The 19223-nt window shown below is 32.6% G+C and overlaps 1 protein-coding gene across 1 annotated transcript in view; it reads left to right on the plus strand.

Annotated features, from left to right (window-relative positions):
* The window catches only part of KLHL1 (kelch like family member 1), a 396571-nt gene that overhangs the window by 156702 nt on the left and 220646 nt on the right, over positions 1–19223 (plus strand). Inside the window, exon 4 of the mRNA XM_059144513.1 lies at positions 15774–15970. Coding sequence (XP_059000496.1) covers positions 15774–15970 — 197 coding nt within the window. The remainder of the gene's footprint in view (positions 1–15773; positions 15971–19223) is intronic.

Consider the following 19223-nt stretch of genomic DNA (forward strand, 5'->3'; position numbering starts at 1 on the left):
TTGACATGTATTAGAGAGTTAACTGTATATTCCTCCAATAACACTTTGTAACTATTTTGAGGCTAAGAAATACTGATTATGATTAGGTGCTGTTAGATGTGAGGATTTCAAGAAAAATATGAATGCTTATAATCAGAAAATGAAAGTGGTTAATCTCTGAAAATGATCTAAATGATGGCAGAAAAAGAATAAGATAACATATTAAGCATATTTTGAAAGCCAGGATACTGCTCCAAAGAAAATTATCTGTTAAACAAACAAACATAAAAACATCTGGCAACTCAGAAGCCTGGCAGAACGGAGGAAATTGGGAATATGGCCTCCTGCACATGTAGAATGCTAGAACTCTCGATCTGGGCAGATTGCCAGATGATAACATATCAAAACTGTAGCCTTTATTTCCACATCACAGCCAGCCAAGTTAGTGCATAAAATCTTTAAGCATCCTAAGACGGAGCAACTTTGTAGATAACTTCAATTCAACCTAGTTCTATAAGAACATTCTTTTCCATAATGTTACTGTAACATCTGTCCAGTGAGAAGGTGTATTTTCTTATACTTACCTTTCAATCTCCCCTCTGTTTTACCCACCGAAGTAGAAAAATAAAGGAAGAGCAAATCTAAAAAGTCATTTACAGAAGCCACAAGACTGATTTGGTCTTAATTTTGTGGCTCAGAATCTGTGATGTATGTATAAGGCTTTGAAATTCAAAGAAAAAAGACCTGAAATAAGCATTCATATGCAAATCAACAACACCCCTGGTATGATTTATACGCTAAGAGTCGTAAGAGTCTTAAGATTCTGTTTGTAGTCATAGAAATTACATACTAATTTGTTTTAGCTTCTCAGGCACCAAGGTAGAGAAAGAAGCATAATCAGTTATAAATAAAAACAAGGATTTTCCTCAACATACATAGGTTTCTAATAGTGAAATCTGAGAAGAATATTTTTGAATATTTGGATATTTATAAAACTCTGTATTATGTACTTCAGACACCTTCACTAATATGCCAAAAGTGGATATAGTAATGAATTATAAAACTGTTTCTTCTGTTGGCTGATTCGGGTTCAAATGATACTGCCCAGACACAGAGATTACTAATCATTTCATACATCAAACAGGAAGATATTAAAATCCAGGGATAAATCTCAGTTGGGTTGAAGGTACTTTTAATTTAAAGAGATTAATACTGGGGCACCTGGATGGCTCAGTCAGTTAAGTGCCAGACTCTTGATTTTGACTCAGGTCATGATCTCAGGGTCATGAGGTTGGGGTCTGCATGGTGGGTGGAGCCTGCTTAAGATTCTCTGTGTGTCTTTGCCTCTCCACCCATCCCCACCTCCACTCTCTCTCTCCTTCTCTCTTAGAGAGAGCGATTGTTGTTACTGATGCTGAACTCAAAAGAATGTGTTTCACCTAAAGATATTCTAAAATATTAAATTCTGTAATGGCCAAATGAGCATATGTGTAGTATGTTTGATTCATCGGTTGACCAATTATGTTACTTACAGTAGAAGTTTGGATAACTTGTGTAACTATGAGTTGATGCTTACTTTTTTCCCCTCACAATCAAAATTTCCGTGAGTATTGAGTGGTAGCCTGGGTTACACTAAACACTATAGCAAGTAGTGCAAGTATAGCAAGTAGAAAAAAGTCTATGTAGTTTATTAAGGACAGAGTTATAAGCTATGATATACTGAAAATAAGGGGTCCACTTGATGGTTAAAGTCAAGTAAATTGAATGCCTATGTATGGATGTGGGTCAAGGGATTATTCAGAAAAAGTCAAGACTATTTCGTGTTCTTTTCCAAATGATAGATATGTGAGAATACTAGATTTAAAACAATTTAGGTAAATGAGAACTACTGAAATTTTTAGTTCTAACCTGCTACCCACTGGGCTTTTTAAAGAAAAAGGTGTGCAGGTAGAATTAGAAAAATCATGGGTTTTATGATCACAACTACCTTTTCACTGGCCCTTGCATAGGTATTTCCCTGACTTTTCTAAAAGTGAGCCCTTAAACTCTGAGATATATTTAGTGCTTGAAAAACACAAAGCATGTTTCTCTTATAGCTGGAATCCATAAAAGACATTGTTTATTAATAAGCTCTAAGTTGATAGGATTTTCCAGGCATAGCCTGTCATTCTGTTTTCTAAAGCTAGTTTGCAACCAGGATTTTCTTCCAGATGAGAGGTGGAGAGAGAGACAAGGAAGTCAATAATGTGGTGCATACTAGAATAAGGAATAATTTAATGATAGCAAAAGTCCAAAGTGCAGTAAAAATCACTTTCTTTTGGTAACTGTTAAAAAGACATGTAAGCCTACTAAAAATAATGAAATGACGTAAACCGAAACTTTCTTAACTCTCCTGCCTTTTTCAAAACACTCAAAAAATGCAGGAATTTGTTGCTATAAATAAATTATTAAGTAAAGAAGTCACGGGGAAAATACAATTCTCTTATGAAGAACTTCACATCATTTATGTAATTAATTTTTCCTCAAGGAAAGAGAGCATGATGGCCCATTCGTTAAGTGTCGTTATGCATAGCGTCCTCCTCCCAGAAATCACAGTAAGGAGACGGAGACAAAAGGATCATTTTACAGTGGAAAAACCTGACAAACACGACCTCTACTGTTGGGTGACCTGATTGTGTGGAGGCCAGAGGCACAGGTGGTGAAAGAATTCACCCAACACAGAACAAAAGAGATAGACATTTACTAAATAATAATAATAATAATAATAATAATTTATTTTTTTTAAAGAAGAAGTTTACTGAATATACTGTAAGGGAGCAGCAGGCAGAATTGCAAGGAAGTTGCAAGGAAGCAATTTTCTGCCTGGAGGCAGTGGTTGGGATTGTAGTTAAAAAAGGAAAGGTGAAGAGGTATGGGAACATATGGAAATTTCCTTTTTGGTATCTGTGTCTGGGGTATAAGTTATTCATTGTTCATGTAGGACTTAAAGATGTTTTGAGGTGGTTACCTAATAGGCCTGCCTGTATTCAACCTGAGGTCACTGTGGACCCTTTAACTAACTCAATTTTCATTTTTCAAGTTGCTTGCCTAAAAGACGCCTCTAGTGATCAAAGTTAACATCACCAATGATAAGCATGTTGAGTGTATGTGATGCAGGAAAGATGTTAGTTTCGGAAGTCGATGACCAAGAAGGAATTCTTGAGACATCTTAGGTGCAAAAAGTTGATTTTATTAAAGCTCAGGGACAGGACCTGTGGGCAGAAAGAGCTGCCTGGGGTCATGAGGAGTGGCCCATTACATACTTTCAAGTTGGGCTGGGGTTAGGGATAGCATAAGTCTCAAAGCAATTTCAGAAGCAAGGATTTCAGGACCTTGAGGGGGCTAGCTATTGTTGGGAAAGGGTCATTTATTACCATCTAATAAAACCTTAGTCACCAGACCCTTCAGATGTATATCGGTGGGCCATATGGTTCGGGGATGATTACCAACATGTATCTTGGGAGTAGAGATAACTGAAGTTTCCAAAAAAAAATTGTATATGTTAAAGTAGACTATAGGATCCTAAGGTTGCCCTAAGCAATCTGTCAACATCAAGTCATCTGAGTCCCTAGAGAAATGTCACTCTGCCTATTTCAAGGACTTGTCAATGGGCTGTAGGTAGTAAGGAAATTTAATAATTTTTCTTCTGCTTTTGTTTCCCACATGAGTATGTACTCTTGATATGATGTGATGAGACCAAAACCCATATTCCAGTGTAATCATAATTAGATGACTCGCAATTGAGGGATATCCTACAAAATACTTAACCAGGGGCGCCTGGGTGGCTCAGTGGTTAAGCCTCTGCCTTCGCCTCAGGTCATGATCTCAGGGTCTTGGGATAGAGCCCCGAATCTGGCTCTCTCCTAAACAGGGAGCCTGCTTCCCCCTCTCTCTCTGCCTGCCTCTCTGCCTACTTGTGAGCTCTGCCTGTTAAATAAATAAACTCTTAAAAAAACAAAAACAAAAACAAAATACTTAATCATAACTCCTCAGAACTGTCAGTCATCAAAAACAAGAAAAGTCTGAGAAATTATCCAATGAAGAGGACCCTAAGAAGACAAAGACTAAATGAAATATAGTATCCTGCATGAGATCCTGAAACAGAAAAAGGGGAATAGATAAAAAAGTAAATAAATCAGTAAATGAGAGTAAAGTATGGATTTAATTAATAATAATATGTTCATTAATTTAACATTTGTATCATACTAATGTAAAATGTTAATAACTAGGGAAATGGGATTTTTGGTATCTGTGTATATATATATATATATATATATATATATATATATATATATATACAAGAAGCCTCAGTACTATCTATTCAAGTTTTCTACAAATCTAAAATATTTTTAAAGAAGTTTATTTTTAAAAATTTTTAAAGAAGTTTATTTTAAAAAATTCTATGTACTTAAATATTAATTTTTAATATTATTTCAATTCTAGTGGGGTAATCATATTATTTCTCTTTTTTTCCATTGAAGGTAGAGATAAATAGATGATAGATGGATAGATAGATATATAGATAGATAATTTGATTTAGTTTATGGATTTTATAGGCAATTTTTATGATTATCTAGTAAAATGCATTTTTAAATGTGATTTTAATAGTAAAATATGGTTATACAGTACAGTTGGTAATAGGATACCACTTTTCCATTAAAATTACAACATAAATTCACATTCTTCTATTATCTTCACTTTTTCCTCCCCATCCTATTTTCATTTCAATACAGTGTAAATTTAAGCATAGCTTCTAGAAAATCACTTTAAGTCTACTACATATTTGGAATACTCAGTAGCATTAGCATTTACTTACAGTGGGACTGTACATACATGTAGCATGTACTTGGAAGTACCATATTCAAAAGGCATTCTCTTTCGATTCCCAAAGTTGAGTCTAATTCTATCTAATTCTATCAATCTAATTCATATAGGGTCAAATCAATTATTGGGGTTTTAACCCATTGGTAGCTATTGAGTGAGACATGGACATATGATACAGTTTTTGTCAAAGCAACATAGAAGAAATATTTCTGAGAAACTTTAGTAAAGATTTCTTCACTGATTCAAGGGAGACATGGAGGAAGGAATAGTTTCTCTTTCAGTGATGTTTTGCTGTCTGAATGCGAAGCTTGAAACTATGGCAGCTATGAGGGAAACGATAAGGCATTTGAGAAGATGGTTGCTTTCTGATGATGTGTTGAGTCTTTCAATTTTTTTTTTTTTTTCTGGAGACAACTATCTTCTGCACTTGTCAAAAGAGGGTATAGCTATAGCTATTTCCTTATTATTTAAGAAAATATTCTCAGGGCTTTCAGTTATTCTAGTCACAGGCTCCTTAGCTATCTGAAGTTTCATGTAGGTATCTCATATGTTTAAGCTAATTTTCTATGGAATCCAAAGTAAAAATATGTAGACTTACTCTGTTCATACATCTAACATTTGTGAATATTATGCCTTAAAAGTTAACTTTGAATGAATGTGTGGAAATATTTTTTTCTTTAAGAGTATTCATGTTTTCTTTTTAGGTTCAATTTTAAATCAAATGTTTGGTAGATTTTTGCCTTTTTACCATAAAAGACTGTCAGAGAAATAGCCAGGTTCTATATACATAGAAAAATTTTATATATATATATATAAAGAAAAATATAATCATGACGTATCTCAGTTTGTATGAACTCAAGCTTAACACTCACTAATATGCCTTCTGACTTTTTACAAAGGGTCTTTTCATTGAATATATTCCAAGTAGAAAAAAATAGAGTATTTTAACTCTGAAACAAACAAGGCTTGTATCTTCCAGATTTGCATCCAGAGTTACCATAGGTAACTTGAAAAAATTAGTCTATAGATATCCTGTGAAAATTCAAAAATTTTCTCCATTTCCAAGAGGAAGTGCCTGCTAAAATATGATCTAAATTATTATGATGTATAATGCTAGATTCAGTATTTGAACTTGGACCCTTTGTTTTAACAGACAAATAAATTGCATATCCTCTGGCTTATTACCTAGATCTAACATCTCTGAATCACTTTCCAAGTGTTGATCTGGAAAGATAAATGTACTAGCATGCACACATACCCACAAACCATTTTACATGTTACGTTTACATTTATAAGATTATTTTGACAATATGTTGTCAAGCATTTTAAGCGGTAGCATTTGAAATATAGGGCATATATGAAATTTCATAGCATATATGAACTTGCCATAACTATAATATGTTCTATATATTGTTAATTGTAAAAAAAAAAAAAAAAAAGCACACAATTTCCTTAAGTTATAATGTACTATCTTTGTGATTTTTCTAGTAAAGTTTTAATTAAAGCCTTCGGAAAATAAAGTACTAGTCCACCCAACTCATCTTTGCTGACATTTAAGTATTCTTTTTAAAAGCTTTATTGATGAATAATTGATATACAATAAACTGCATATATATAAGGTATACACTTTGACTTTTTGACATATGTATACATTCATAAAATCCTTGCCATAATCAGAATAATGAATGTATATTCATCACCCACTTTCTGATCCATCTCGTTTATCCTCCTTGCTTTTACTCCATACTCAGGTACTGATGATCTGATTTATGCCATAATAGTGTAAACGTTTAAGAATTTTAATTAAGCTGCGTCATAAGGTTTATTTATTTATTTAGTTTTTTTTTGTTTGTTTGTTTGGTTTGTTTCACTTAGCATAAGTATTTTGCACTCAGCATACATAACCATAATGTTGCATATATCAACAGTTCTTTCCTTTGTATAGGTAGTATTTCATTGTAGCCCTCGTTATTTCCAGTTTTGTTTTCAACAGTTTCAGCTATCCAAGCCAGATGATCCCCCTTCTGACATGATGTCAGAAGGCCAGCAATAAGGTCATGTTAGGTCACAAACCTGCCTCATTCACCTCACTTCATCTCATCACACAGGCATTTATTATCTTACATCATCAGTAAAAGAACGGTGTGTACAGCACAATAAGTTATTTTAAGAGAGAGACTGTTGGGGTTGATTCCATGTTAAAACATGTTAACCCCTGTACCCCTGGGGATAAAAATATATGTTTATAAAAAAAAAACAAAACAAAACAAAACAAAAAAAAAACATGTTAACCCCCTAGGGCCTGCCTGGGCCTACTTAGCCATAGTGACTCTGTGTTGCCCAGGTAGACATTTTGTTGTTTAATAAATGCCTCAATAGTTACTAGTATGGGTTTCAGGTAACCGTTACTAAAACACACAGATAGGAGACATCCAATCAGCCAAAGCCACGTATGCAGATGTCTGTGATTGTGCCCTATAAAAACTAGCCTATAAGACCAAGGGTCGTCACTCTCTTTGGAGGTGGCCCTGGCTGGTCAGTCTGACTTCTAATGCTTGGCATAGAATAAAGCTTTAGATAATTTTCACTTTGTCTCAGCCTCATTTACCTGGCTGGTCAGTCTAACATCTAATGCTTGGCATAAAATAAGGCTTTGCATAACCTTGTCTCAGTCTCATTCCTTTGATAATGGACCCAACAAGACCACATTCACACCATCTTTATTACAGTATATGGTTATAACTGTTCTATTGTGTTATTGGTTATTTTGTTAATCTCTTACTGTACCTAGTTTATACATTAAACTTTATCATAGTTATGTATGTATAGGAAAAACAGTGTGTAGAGGGTTAAGTACTATCCATGGTTTCAGGCATCCCCTGGAGGTCTTGGAAAATATCCCCCACAGATAAAGGGAATTACTGTACTAGAGTTTGTTCATCTATTCACTTGTTAATGAACATTTGGGTTGTTTCCAGTGTTTGACTATTACAAAATTAATCTACTATAAACATTCATATACAAGGCTTTATATCAACATATTGTTTTATTTTTCTTGAGTTAATACTTAGGAATGAAATGGCTGTGTCATTTGAGAGGTGAAATTGTAAACCTGTTTCCCAAAATGGATATACAATTTCACATTTCCACCAGCAGTGCTAATGCAGGTGTAGTGGTATTTCATTGTGCTTTTAGTTTCCATCCACCTGAACATTAATAATGTTGAGGACTTTTCATCCATGTATCTTCTTTTATGGACCATCTGTTTAGATTATTTGCCCATTACATTTTTTTTTTCTTGATATTGAGTTTGAGGCTTCTTTATGTATTCTGAATGCAGGTACTTTATCAGACATGATTTTGCAAACATTTTTTTTTTCCTGGTCTGTGGTATATCTTTTTGTCCCTTTAATATTGTCCTTTGCAGTGATTTTTATGAAGTCTAATTTAACAATCTTTTTCTTATGGATTATGTTTCTGATGTCTTCTTTAGGAAATCTTTAACTTAAGGTCACAAAATTTTTTCTATTTTCTTATAGAAGATTAATAGTTTTAGTTTTTATATTTTTACATTTAGAACTATGATCCATCCTGAGTCATTTTTTTCTCCCATTAGCCCATCACATTTATTGTTTTGTATTCTATAAGTTAGCTTCTGTGGATAACAGTTGCTTGTCCCCCAAATTTTTGCCCCAAGGCTAATGTCCTAAAACAACAATGATTTTTTTGTTTATAGGTTTGTGGCTTATCCGTGGGCTGGACTTGGCTGAGAATTTTTTCTGCTATTTTAGAACAAAGCTCAATCATGTGTTGGTGCTCAGTTGTCTGTCAGCAATATAACTATCTACCAACAAGGAGTCAGTTTGATGAAACAGGCTTGCCCTGGCTTAATGACATGATGGTCTCAAATAGAGCTCACACACAACGGGGGGCATGCCTCTCATGACCCTGTTTTCCTCATGTTTTCCACTTTTCCTTTCTCCATGGTATTTCCCATGGCCGTAGTATATAAGAGTATTTCTGAAGGACAAATGTATAAAGAAAGGCATGATTTATGGCCATACACGCCTTTTATCCTGCCTGCTCTATCTTACATGAAAGTCCTCTTGTGTACCCACTGCCCTCAATTTGAACACAAATTTATTCCTCTGGAAGGGCATCTAAGTCTGCTTTCCAGAACTTGACTCAGGTTCAGACCGACAAGGATATTAATCTTCGATCATGCTTACCTGTCCAAATAGTAATCATGTGTAATGCTAAATGTGAAGGAACATATGATTTGCCATATTTACTATACAACATTTCAAACTGATAAAAGTTACTGATCATATTTTAATGGGAAGCTGGGCATCTTTCTTCTCACCTAAGAAATAAAATATGAATAAAATCAAAACTCTGTCATGATGGATGCATTTCTCCCTTATGAAGAGATATGATCACTACACTGATTTGGGGATTTATTATTACCATACATATTTCTACCTACACAAAATTGCTCTGTCACTATGTGTGTGTGTGTGTATATGGAGTAATTTTCATATATATATGAAATATATATAATTTTCATATATTTATGAAAATTACTCCATGTATATTTGTACAAGTCTCTTTTTTCCCTAAACTTCATTGTTGTTGGATTAATCCATATTGATAATGTAGATCTGGTGCACTGATCACTAGATGATTGATGTTGTATTCTATTTGATTTATGAATATACTATGCTTTATGGGATGCTCTGTGGATGGATACTATTGTGCAGTGTGATTATACATAGTGTACATCTGTAATTATAAAAATGAATAGTTTTTTAAAGAACTATTTTTAGTTTTTTAAAAAAATGAATAGTTTTTCACTTGCTGAATTAATTAGAACTAGATAATCTGCTATTGTTAATGTATTAGTCATCACACTTTCAAATAAAATCTATCTCCTATATAAACATAGATTACAATAATGAGATGAGTAGATATCTAGAAACTCATTGTAAAACCCAAGGTCACACTGATTACCTCCAGATATTTTATAGTTTTACATTTTGCATTAAAGTTTACTATTCACTTTGAATTACTTTTTGTATAAGGTGTGAGGCAGGGTCCAAATTAAACAGTTTGTGTTCAGAAAGCCAATTGCTCCACTACCAGTATTTAAAGAGGTTTAAGTTTCTTCACTGAATTACCATTTCTGAGTAAACTTCATAAAATGTGTGGGGTATGGATTAAAATACAAATTTCTGCCTGTGGGTATCTGATTGTACCAGCACCATTTTTCCAAAGACTATCCTTTCTCGTTTAAATTGTCTAGTGCCTTTGCAAGAGCTAGTTATTAACATATGGGAGGTTCTAATTCTGGAGTCTATTTTTTCCATTGTGCATATATTCAGACAAGTCCCAGTTTTAATTATTATAGCTTTGTAATAAGTCTTAAAATCTGGTAGCATTATTACTTTGTTCTTTTTCAAAATTGTTTTGGTTATTCTAGGCCATGGCATTTGCACATGAATTTTAGAATCATTTCTGTAATTTCTACAAAATGTCTGCTGGGATTTTGAATATGATTATAATAAATCTATTATTATTTGGTTAATTTGGGGTGAACTGAAATGTTAACAATGTTACATTTTCCAGCCCAAAGGCACAGTGTATCTCCAACTTCACCTACTACTCCAGCAATTCTAATTAGAATGCTGTGGTGGGATATCTCAAAACTATCTCCCCAAGTTCAGTGATTTAGTAGGATGGCTCACAGGACTCAGCACATAGTCATACCAACGGTTATGATTTATTATGGAAAAGGATTCAGTGCAGAGTCAGGGAAGGGAAATGGGTGAAGCCCCAGAGAAACAAGGCACAAACCTCCAAAAGCTCCATTCCAAGTGCAATCACACTGGGCACACTTCATGTCCTCTTCAATGAGATGTGACAAAGCATGTGAATTATTGCCAACCAGGGAGATTCATTAGAGACTCAGTGTCCTGGGTTTTTATGGAGGTCTGATCACATAGGAAGCGTCTGCTTAGCATGTGCCAAAATTCAAGAATCCCAGAAGGAAAGCAGGTGTTTAGCATAGGCCATATTGTTTACACAAACACTTTAGGTAGAATGAACCATTTGTATTAGTTAATGGTGAGAACCTCTTTGAAATCTAAGTTTTTAGACACCAGTCAAGGGCAAATCTTACAAGCAGGCCTTTTCAAAAATAGAAGGTCAGAGCTACTGTGTTAATTTTTTTTTTTCTGCATAATTGCTATCGAAAACAATTAGTTAATTGGGGCACCTGGGTGGCTCAGTCACTTAAGCATCTGCTTTAAGCGCAGGTCATGGTCCCAGAGTCCTGGGATCCAGTCCTGCATCAGGTATCAGGCTCCCCGCTGAGCAGGGAGCCTGTTTCTCCTCCTTCTCCGTCTGCCCCTCCCCCCTGCTCACTCTCTCTCTTTCAAATAAATAAATAAATACATAAATACATACATACATACATCTTTAAAAAACAGAAAACAATTAGTTAAAATTAAAGGAAGTTATTCTCCCAATGTCCTGAAATCAAAACAAAATGGAATCTATAAAAGCTATACCATCTGTATTTATCTCTTTTATCTGATTTTCACAAGACCCATGCTAGGAAGCATGTAACCATCTTCTTGGCAGTCTTACTGGAAGTTTTAGGTAAAATTCCTCTGAGGGTTTGAAATCATGACAATATTTTAAAAGATATAAATATTATCAAAAGTTGTTATGCATATGATCAATTATAAATAACAAATTTTAATGTGTTCATGTTATCTCCTTTATATTTCATATTTTTATTCTTATAAGTTTAGGTGCACATTTCATAAATCATTTAAAATCTATAAAATACAGGTTTCTGTAACCTGTAGAATACTTCATTCTGGTGCCTACTATAATATTCATAAACCTTAAAATATAGATCAATAACTGCACTGACATAATTTATCTTAAAATCATCCAAGCTTGTGTGAATCTTTCAACTTCAGATGAATATTTTATTTGACATTATTACTGAATGATAATGTGAAATATAAACACCTCCAAGAATTGCACTGGCAAATGTCTCCTCTGCTGAGTTGACCTATGTTACTCAATGTTCTACTAGTTGATAATAACCAAATAATAGGATCTTTGTGCATTTATCAAAATCTTGTAAGCTCAAAAGCAACTATTTTAACTTTTATTATTGATAATGTCCCACTTTTATATTAAAACTAAACTTTAGGTAGCTAATTTAAGTGGAAATTAGTATATAATAAAAAAGTATTTAATTTTGTTCTACTACACTGTTCCTTTTAATTTATTGTTTCCACTTTACCTGCTTTTTTCTTCATTAAATCCCTACCTACACTTGGAAGCATGCTTTAGTTTCCTTTGCTGTCTTATTCTATCAGTGACACTTATAAATAAAACATAATACACTTTAACTACTAAACATGTTAAGTTTTAGGTGAAATGTCATGTTTGAAAGCAAAGTTATCCCCCACCCAACAGATTACTAATTATAAAGGAAAAAAAAAAATCTTTAAAATGAAGAAGTCTAGTAGACATTGCCTTAAATAGGGTACCAAACTTAACACCATTAACCATGAGATCTACTCACATCATGAACCTCCCTGTATAAGCCACTGAAAAGGGTACCATATCACCTATATGGTGTCCCTGCCAAAAAAGGTCCCAGCTAAATGTAATCATGGGGAAGTAATATGACTAATCCAACCTGGGGAATTCTACAAAATAACTAATCTGGATTCTTCACTAATATAAATGTCATGAGTGACAAAATGGCTGGAAAACGGTTATAAATTAAAGGAGACCAAAGGGACATAAGAAGCAAATATAATGTGAATCTTGATTAGATCCTGAATTTAAAAATAAAACCTATAAAGCACATTATTTGGACATTTGGGGAGATTTTACATCATAGCAAATACTATTATATTAGTTTTGTAAGTGTAAAAATTACATAGCAGCTATGTAGGAGAACACTTTTGTTCTTAGAGGCACATGCTGAAGAATTAGTGGTGAAATATAATGGTTGGAATAATAGAATAATTCAGCAGCTATAGTGTAAACACACATGTGCAGAAAAATATGTCAAAATGATAACACTTGGTGAAATTAGGTAAAAGAGTAAATGGGTATTTATGGAACTGTTCTTGCAAATTACTGTAGGTTAAAAAAATCCAGAATAAAAACTTTGGCATGGAAAAAAAAATAAAGGCATTCTATTTATAAAGTTCTTTCTTCATAAATATTCTGTCCTTGAAAGATTAACTTTTGAAAGTAGACAACTTTCCTAACATGCTATAGAAATACTACTGATGAAAAAGGTAGAAATCAAAAAAAATTGTAGTAACATTTTAAAGTTATAAAAGACCTTCCAACTAGCAAGGATACACTCTTAAATTTCAATTAGGTGATAGCATATTAATAATGGAAGTTGATTAATTATTTTTCCTATACTTTTACATTTGATTTTCAAATTTGTGTAGCCTGTCTTCCAAATACACCAATGAATTAAAATATCCCTTTTATATAGAGACTGATGACTATTATTGAATATTAGAGACTGTAGTGTAGGAAAATAAAACACTATTATCTCAGAAAGATATCCGAAGTTCTCAAAATTTTGCTATTAATGGAGAACACAGATACTTATTTTGGGGTAATAATAAAACAATGTGGTGGGGGCACTTCAGTGGTTCAGTCAGTTAGCCATCTGCCTTGCACTCAGGTCATGATCCCAGTATCCTGGGATGGAGCCCCAGGTCAGGATCCCTGCTAATCTCCCTCTCCCTGCTCATATTCTCTCTCTCTTTCTCTCTCAAATAAATAGAGAAAATCTTAAAAAAAAAAAAAAACTAAATGTGGTAAAGTTACATAAAGACAGAAGAGTAGAAATAAAATGAATCCATGATCAAAGAAAAAGAATGACATTATTAAAACTCAGGAATAAAAATTTATGTTTATGAATTAATTAAAAATTATGTAAAATGAATAATTCCCATTGGTAGAACTTTTACTATTAAAACTTATTTAAAATTTTAGTAAGTCAAGGTTAAAAAGTATATAATATAAAGCAAAAATAAATCTATGAGTTTAAAGGTAAATATGAAAATATTATAAATTTCAACACAAATAATTCTTATGGGGAGAACTTCTAGAAGTAAAAATAAAATACTTCTAAAATTTAACATATCAACTTTAAACAAAATATAAAATACACTGGAGAGAGAATGCATAAAGAAATTATAGATAGGGAGGAGAGAATGATTTGATCCAATACATAGCACTTGATAATAGTCTCTAAGAGAAATGAAGAAGCAAAGGTAAGGAGAAAGAACCATTTCCATAAAAATAGGCAATACTTTTCCAGAATTTTCATATTTAGCAAAGTCAATAATTTATTAGCAAAATTAACAAAAATATATTTTCTAAAAATCTGTCCATTACTATTACTCTATATTATGCATTAATAAGACTCAAAAAAGTTGATTCTCTGAAATGAGTAACAATCCACTGAAAAATAGGTTAATTTAACAAAATAAGGATGACAGAAGGCAAAAATAAAAAAAACATGGTATGAAAATTTCCAATAACTTTATATACACACTAAAATAAAATTAAAACTGTACAATTTAGAGTAAATTGGACTGCAAAAATAAATAAAACCAATAAAACAATAAAAGTAAAAATATATTTGAGTATTGGAGTTTATTATTTAAGTATTCGTAGCTTAAGTATTGAGTATCATTATTTGAAACTAGTAGCTCTTGGTTTAGAGCTCAGGTACCGAGGTTCCTTGCTCTTTGTGCATCCACCACCCACCAGGGGTTTATGTTGTCTTTACTTTGCTGGTAGAAGAGAAAGAGAGCTTGGATGAAGGACACTCATGTCACAGATGCCTTGGTGTGGTAGTAACACACATCCCTCTACTCATAGTCCACAGACCTACATCATGATGTTAACATATGGCCTGACCCTGTGTCCAGGAAAACCAGTAAAGCTATTTCTAGTGAAGAGTAGCAGTCTGTGCCACAAAAACTAAGATGAAAAAAGCCATCTATATGAATTAGAAATACTCAATACTGAGTGACACATAGAAAGTCTGAGTGGTGAATAAACCTATTAAAGATGTGTTGAATTGCTAAATAAAACCTAACCCCAAATAGTTAATCCCAGAAGTCTTCACAGGAATGTTTTACAAATATACAGAAATAGCCCTTTCATTAATAAATTATTCCAGTAGTTAGATAAAAGAGGAAGCACTAAAAGAACTCTTTTTTCAAGTTAACTGAGAATTAAGAAAGAAAGAAAAAAAAAAAAGAAAAATTACAGAAAATTATAATCATGGGTACAATGAGTTAAATACAATATTAGCAATCTACAATACATGTATTATATATGTATATATAAGTATCTTCATACATTTATTCATTATCCACACATAGGTGTTTTGTATTAATATAGACATGAATGTATTGTCAGAAACTTCATGTACCTTTGCTCTCCAAAGCTTGTAAACATGCTTTGTGAAACTTACTTGTTACTCTTTTATTTTCCTTAATTCACAACAAAAAGTACAATCATAGTTCCTACTGAAGTGGACATAGATATTTCATACATACTACGTGATTTTGAACATTACATGAAGTAAGAAATGCAAGATGCTTAAAACAGTTGTTGGCCTTTAGTAAGTTATATTTATCTTGGTTATGGGTCTAGGTTCAGGTCATTTCTAGCAGATTGACCTAATGTTTTAAATAATACAGTGGTACATGGTTGTTGTTTTGTTGTTGTTGTTGTTGTTGCTGCTGCTGTTTTGTTTTGGTTTTGTTTGTTTGTTTGTTTGTTTTTTGTTTTTTATTGAGTTTTTTTGGTACATGGTTTAAACAGTTTCGTAATTCTCTTCGCTAACTGTTTAGGTTGCTTGGAATTAAAGGAAGACACCATTGAAAACCTTCTTGCTGCAGCGTGCCTTCTTCAGCTTCCTCAAGTAGTGGAAGTGTGCTGCCATTTCCTCATGAAGCTGTTGCACCCATCCAACTGTTTGGGGATCCGAGCCTTCGCAGATGCTCAAGGGTGCATTGAGTTAATGAAAGTAGCCCACAGCTACACAATGGTAAGGAGATTTAATATTTTAATCATAGAGGCAGAGCTGTATTATCAGAGGTTAAAACAATGACTGCCATTGCATCGAATGACTTCTTTCTGTTTAAAATGATTTCTACAAGCTTGGCACATTTCTATTATGGGGCACAATGTGGTACATAGTATTTTATAATAGCAAAGTTAAAAAAAAAAAAAAAAAAGCCTGTTCGTATGGACTTTATATCTGCATTGCCTATAAATTGTAAGCAAAGCCATAAAGCAATTATAGACTGCTTTAGATTTTAGAACTTATTTAAATGAATCCTTCTTATTGCTTCCAACAAATCTCTCTTTTTATATCTACTTCCACAGCTGCCATTTTTTTTTCCTTTTCTTTCTAGTAAAGAGTTACCAGTCTGTTCCACAAAAAAACCTCTCTTTTCCCTTTTTTATCTTACAAACTTTTTACTATGGAATAAGTTCTATCGACCAAAATTCAGTGTTGAAGTTTCACCCACAATGTATTAGTATGTGGAGATGGGGGCTTTTGGTTGCAATTAGGTTTAGATGACGTCTTGAGGGTGGGTTCCTCACGATGAGATTAGTGCCCTTATACAGAGAGACACCAGAGAGTTTGTGTATCTCTCTCCACCTTGTGAGGACACAGTGAGAAGGTGGCGATCTGCAAGCCAGCAAGAGAGCCTTCACCAGGGACCCTAATCAGTCTACCCCTTCATCCTAGATTTCCCAATCTCCTGAATATTGAAAAGAAATTTCTGTTCCTTAAGCTACCCAGGCAGTAGTATTTTGTTATAGCAGCCCGGGCTCACCGATACATTTTCATCATAGCACATTATATTTGGTATAGCTTTGCCTATATGATTTGTGGAAGAAAAAAATCATACTTACAGTATATATTATAAATTATTTTATTGGTAGAGTAAATATTTGATTTTAGAATTTCTGGAAACTTCTACAGTAAGTGAAAATATTTAGATATATAAACCAAATGATCTACATTTTTTTTTTTAATAACTGACTTTTTGTACCATTTTAATGACAGGCTTAAATGGAGTGAATGCACTCAGTAAATACTCCAAAAATAATTTAAACTTGTTTATATTTGTCTCTGATTTTTTCTACATATAAATAAGTATTTTAACAGCTTTATAGAGATACCAAAAATCATTTGAATTGCATACTTTAAATGTGTGAATTTTGTGGTGTGGGATTTTTTTCATGTTATCTCCTTTCTAGAGTAGAATAATGAGTAATAACAATTCATACAATATTTTATACCCTAGAAATAATCATTATAAAAACACTTAATTTAGTTTCTGACATATAGTAAACCCTATATAAAATGTTACCCATTTTTCTTATTTTTGTTAATAACATTATTAATGATTTGATTGTTATTATTGAAACAAACAATTGTAAAATATAAAACTTTCCCTTTCCAACTCACAGCAAGAATTTATATAAGATAAATCTCATTAAGTTTTATACTTGCTACTTATTAAAAAGCTCTTATTTTAAGATTTTACATCTTTTCAAGTCACTAATGATTGTCAGCCATATAAATCTTCTAATTGTTATTCTTATACAGAATTTCAATATTATTTTTTCTTCTTTAATCTTTTAAGCTGATTAGTAAATTAAATAAAAATATACCAATAAAAAAGAGGTAGATAACATGCTTTGTAATTCTACTGTCATTTTTTTCTTTTGAAATATTCCATGACAGGGCATAGTACTGCTACTGAAATTAAATGAACCATATAAAATCAATGTAAACAAATACTTCATCAACCAAAATATCAAAGTCCAACTGCAGTCATTTAATTATGCACATTTAATTGCAATTAGGAGTTCCTGGCTTAGCTAAGTCAAAGAACAATATGCCTCCATATCCAGAGGGATAATGGTCCCTTCTGGTCTAGTTTGAAATTATTAATTTAGTAATAAAGATGTTTTTCTTGCAGCTGCTTGGACTGGACTGTAATTTATCACACAGTAATAGCAATAGTTTTTCCTTAAACATTTTAAAATATATATTCTGTAGTAAAGTATATTTAAAATCAAAATATAAAGAATTCTAGTTAATACACTTAATATTCTAAACAACTCTATTTTAATTTATTTTTGAGAGTATGAATGGATTATATGTTTTGTCATGTCTCTTGAAATTTAAATGATTTCAAATTCTTTTGGAAACAAGAAACTTCAATATTTTCCAGATGCTCATGGGTCACCATTTTAGTGAAGAAAATTTACTGACCAGTTATCTTCCCACTTGACTATTTTCTCTCAATTCTAACACTTTAAAATGAATGTTTTGCATCTGGTATTATAATTTCTCACCACATCTTTGCTTCTGACCCTTGTTTAATCACACATGTGTCCTCATCTAATCTATTCAATCTACGCTTTGAGAACAAACCTATTATCAGGTTTGTTTTTTTTTTTCTTTTTAACTGCTTTAATATAGCTTCCTGGTACATCTGGGACTAAATTCTTTATTGGCTCTTATTATTTATTTTTTTTTTATAAATAACATTTTTAATCTAATTTTTAAATTTCCTTGCTAAAATTATTTAGATATGAACTTGACCTTGAATGGTCAGGTCTTGCCTTGCTGGCTACCTGCCTTTACTATTTATATCCTTTGCTAACTTTCCTTTGGAAATTTCACTCAGTTATTTGGCTTCAGCTATTGATTTTGTGTGGATGATTCCAAAATCTATTTAGGAAGGTGACCCAATTTGGCAGTGGTTCATGTGCAAAACACTGGAAAATTTTGAATGCAAGCTCAATATTAGGCAGAAGTGTGAAACTAATTCTAAAACATTAATTTGGACTTTGACTTCATGAATATGAAGACAGAAACAAAATAATTGAAGGAAATAGTCCCCCTCTACTATTAGTCAGAGTTCATTATGAGATCTGTGCTTAATTTTTGACATCATATTTTAAAAGCATTGGAGAGTGACAAATAAAAACATAAGAATGATGACAATAGTAAATATTTTATAATCATATCATATGAAGGGATGCTGTGAGACATTTGGATGCCCGTAGCTGAATATTATTATGAGATGAAAATAGCCATTTTGCATATTTGTTAGAATAGACATTTCTAAAACAGGGTTGTATAAATGTTTCATTCTGTTTTTCATCTTAGTAGTAATCTGTTCAAATTAAATGTTATATGAAAGAATAATTTTAAGGTTGATTTGCTTTTTGTGAGGATGAATGGAAAGTCCGGAAGTCTACTTTAGTCA

This window comes from Mustela lutreola, chromosome 13 (genome assembly GCF_030435805.1).
Source record: "Mustela lutreola isolate mMusLut2 chromosome 13, mMusLut2.pri, whole genome shotgun sequence".
Lineage (NCBI taxonomy): Eukaryota > Metazoa > Chordata > Mammalia > Carnivora > Mustelidae > Mustela > Mustela lutreola.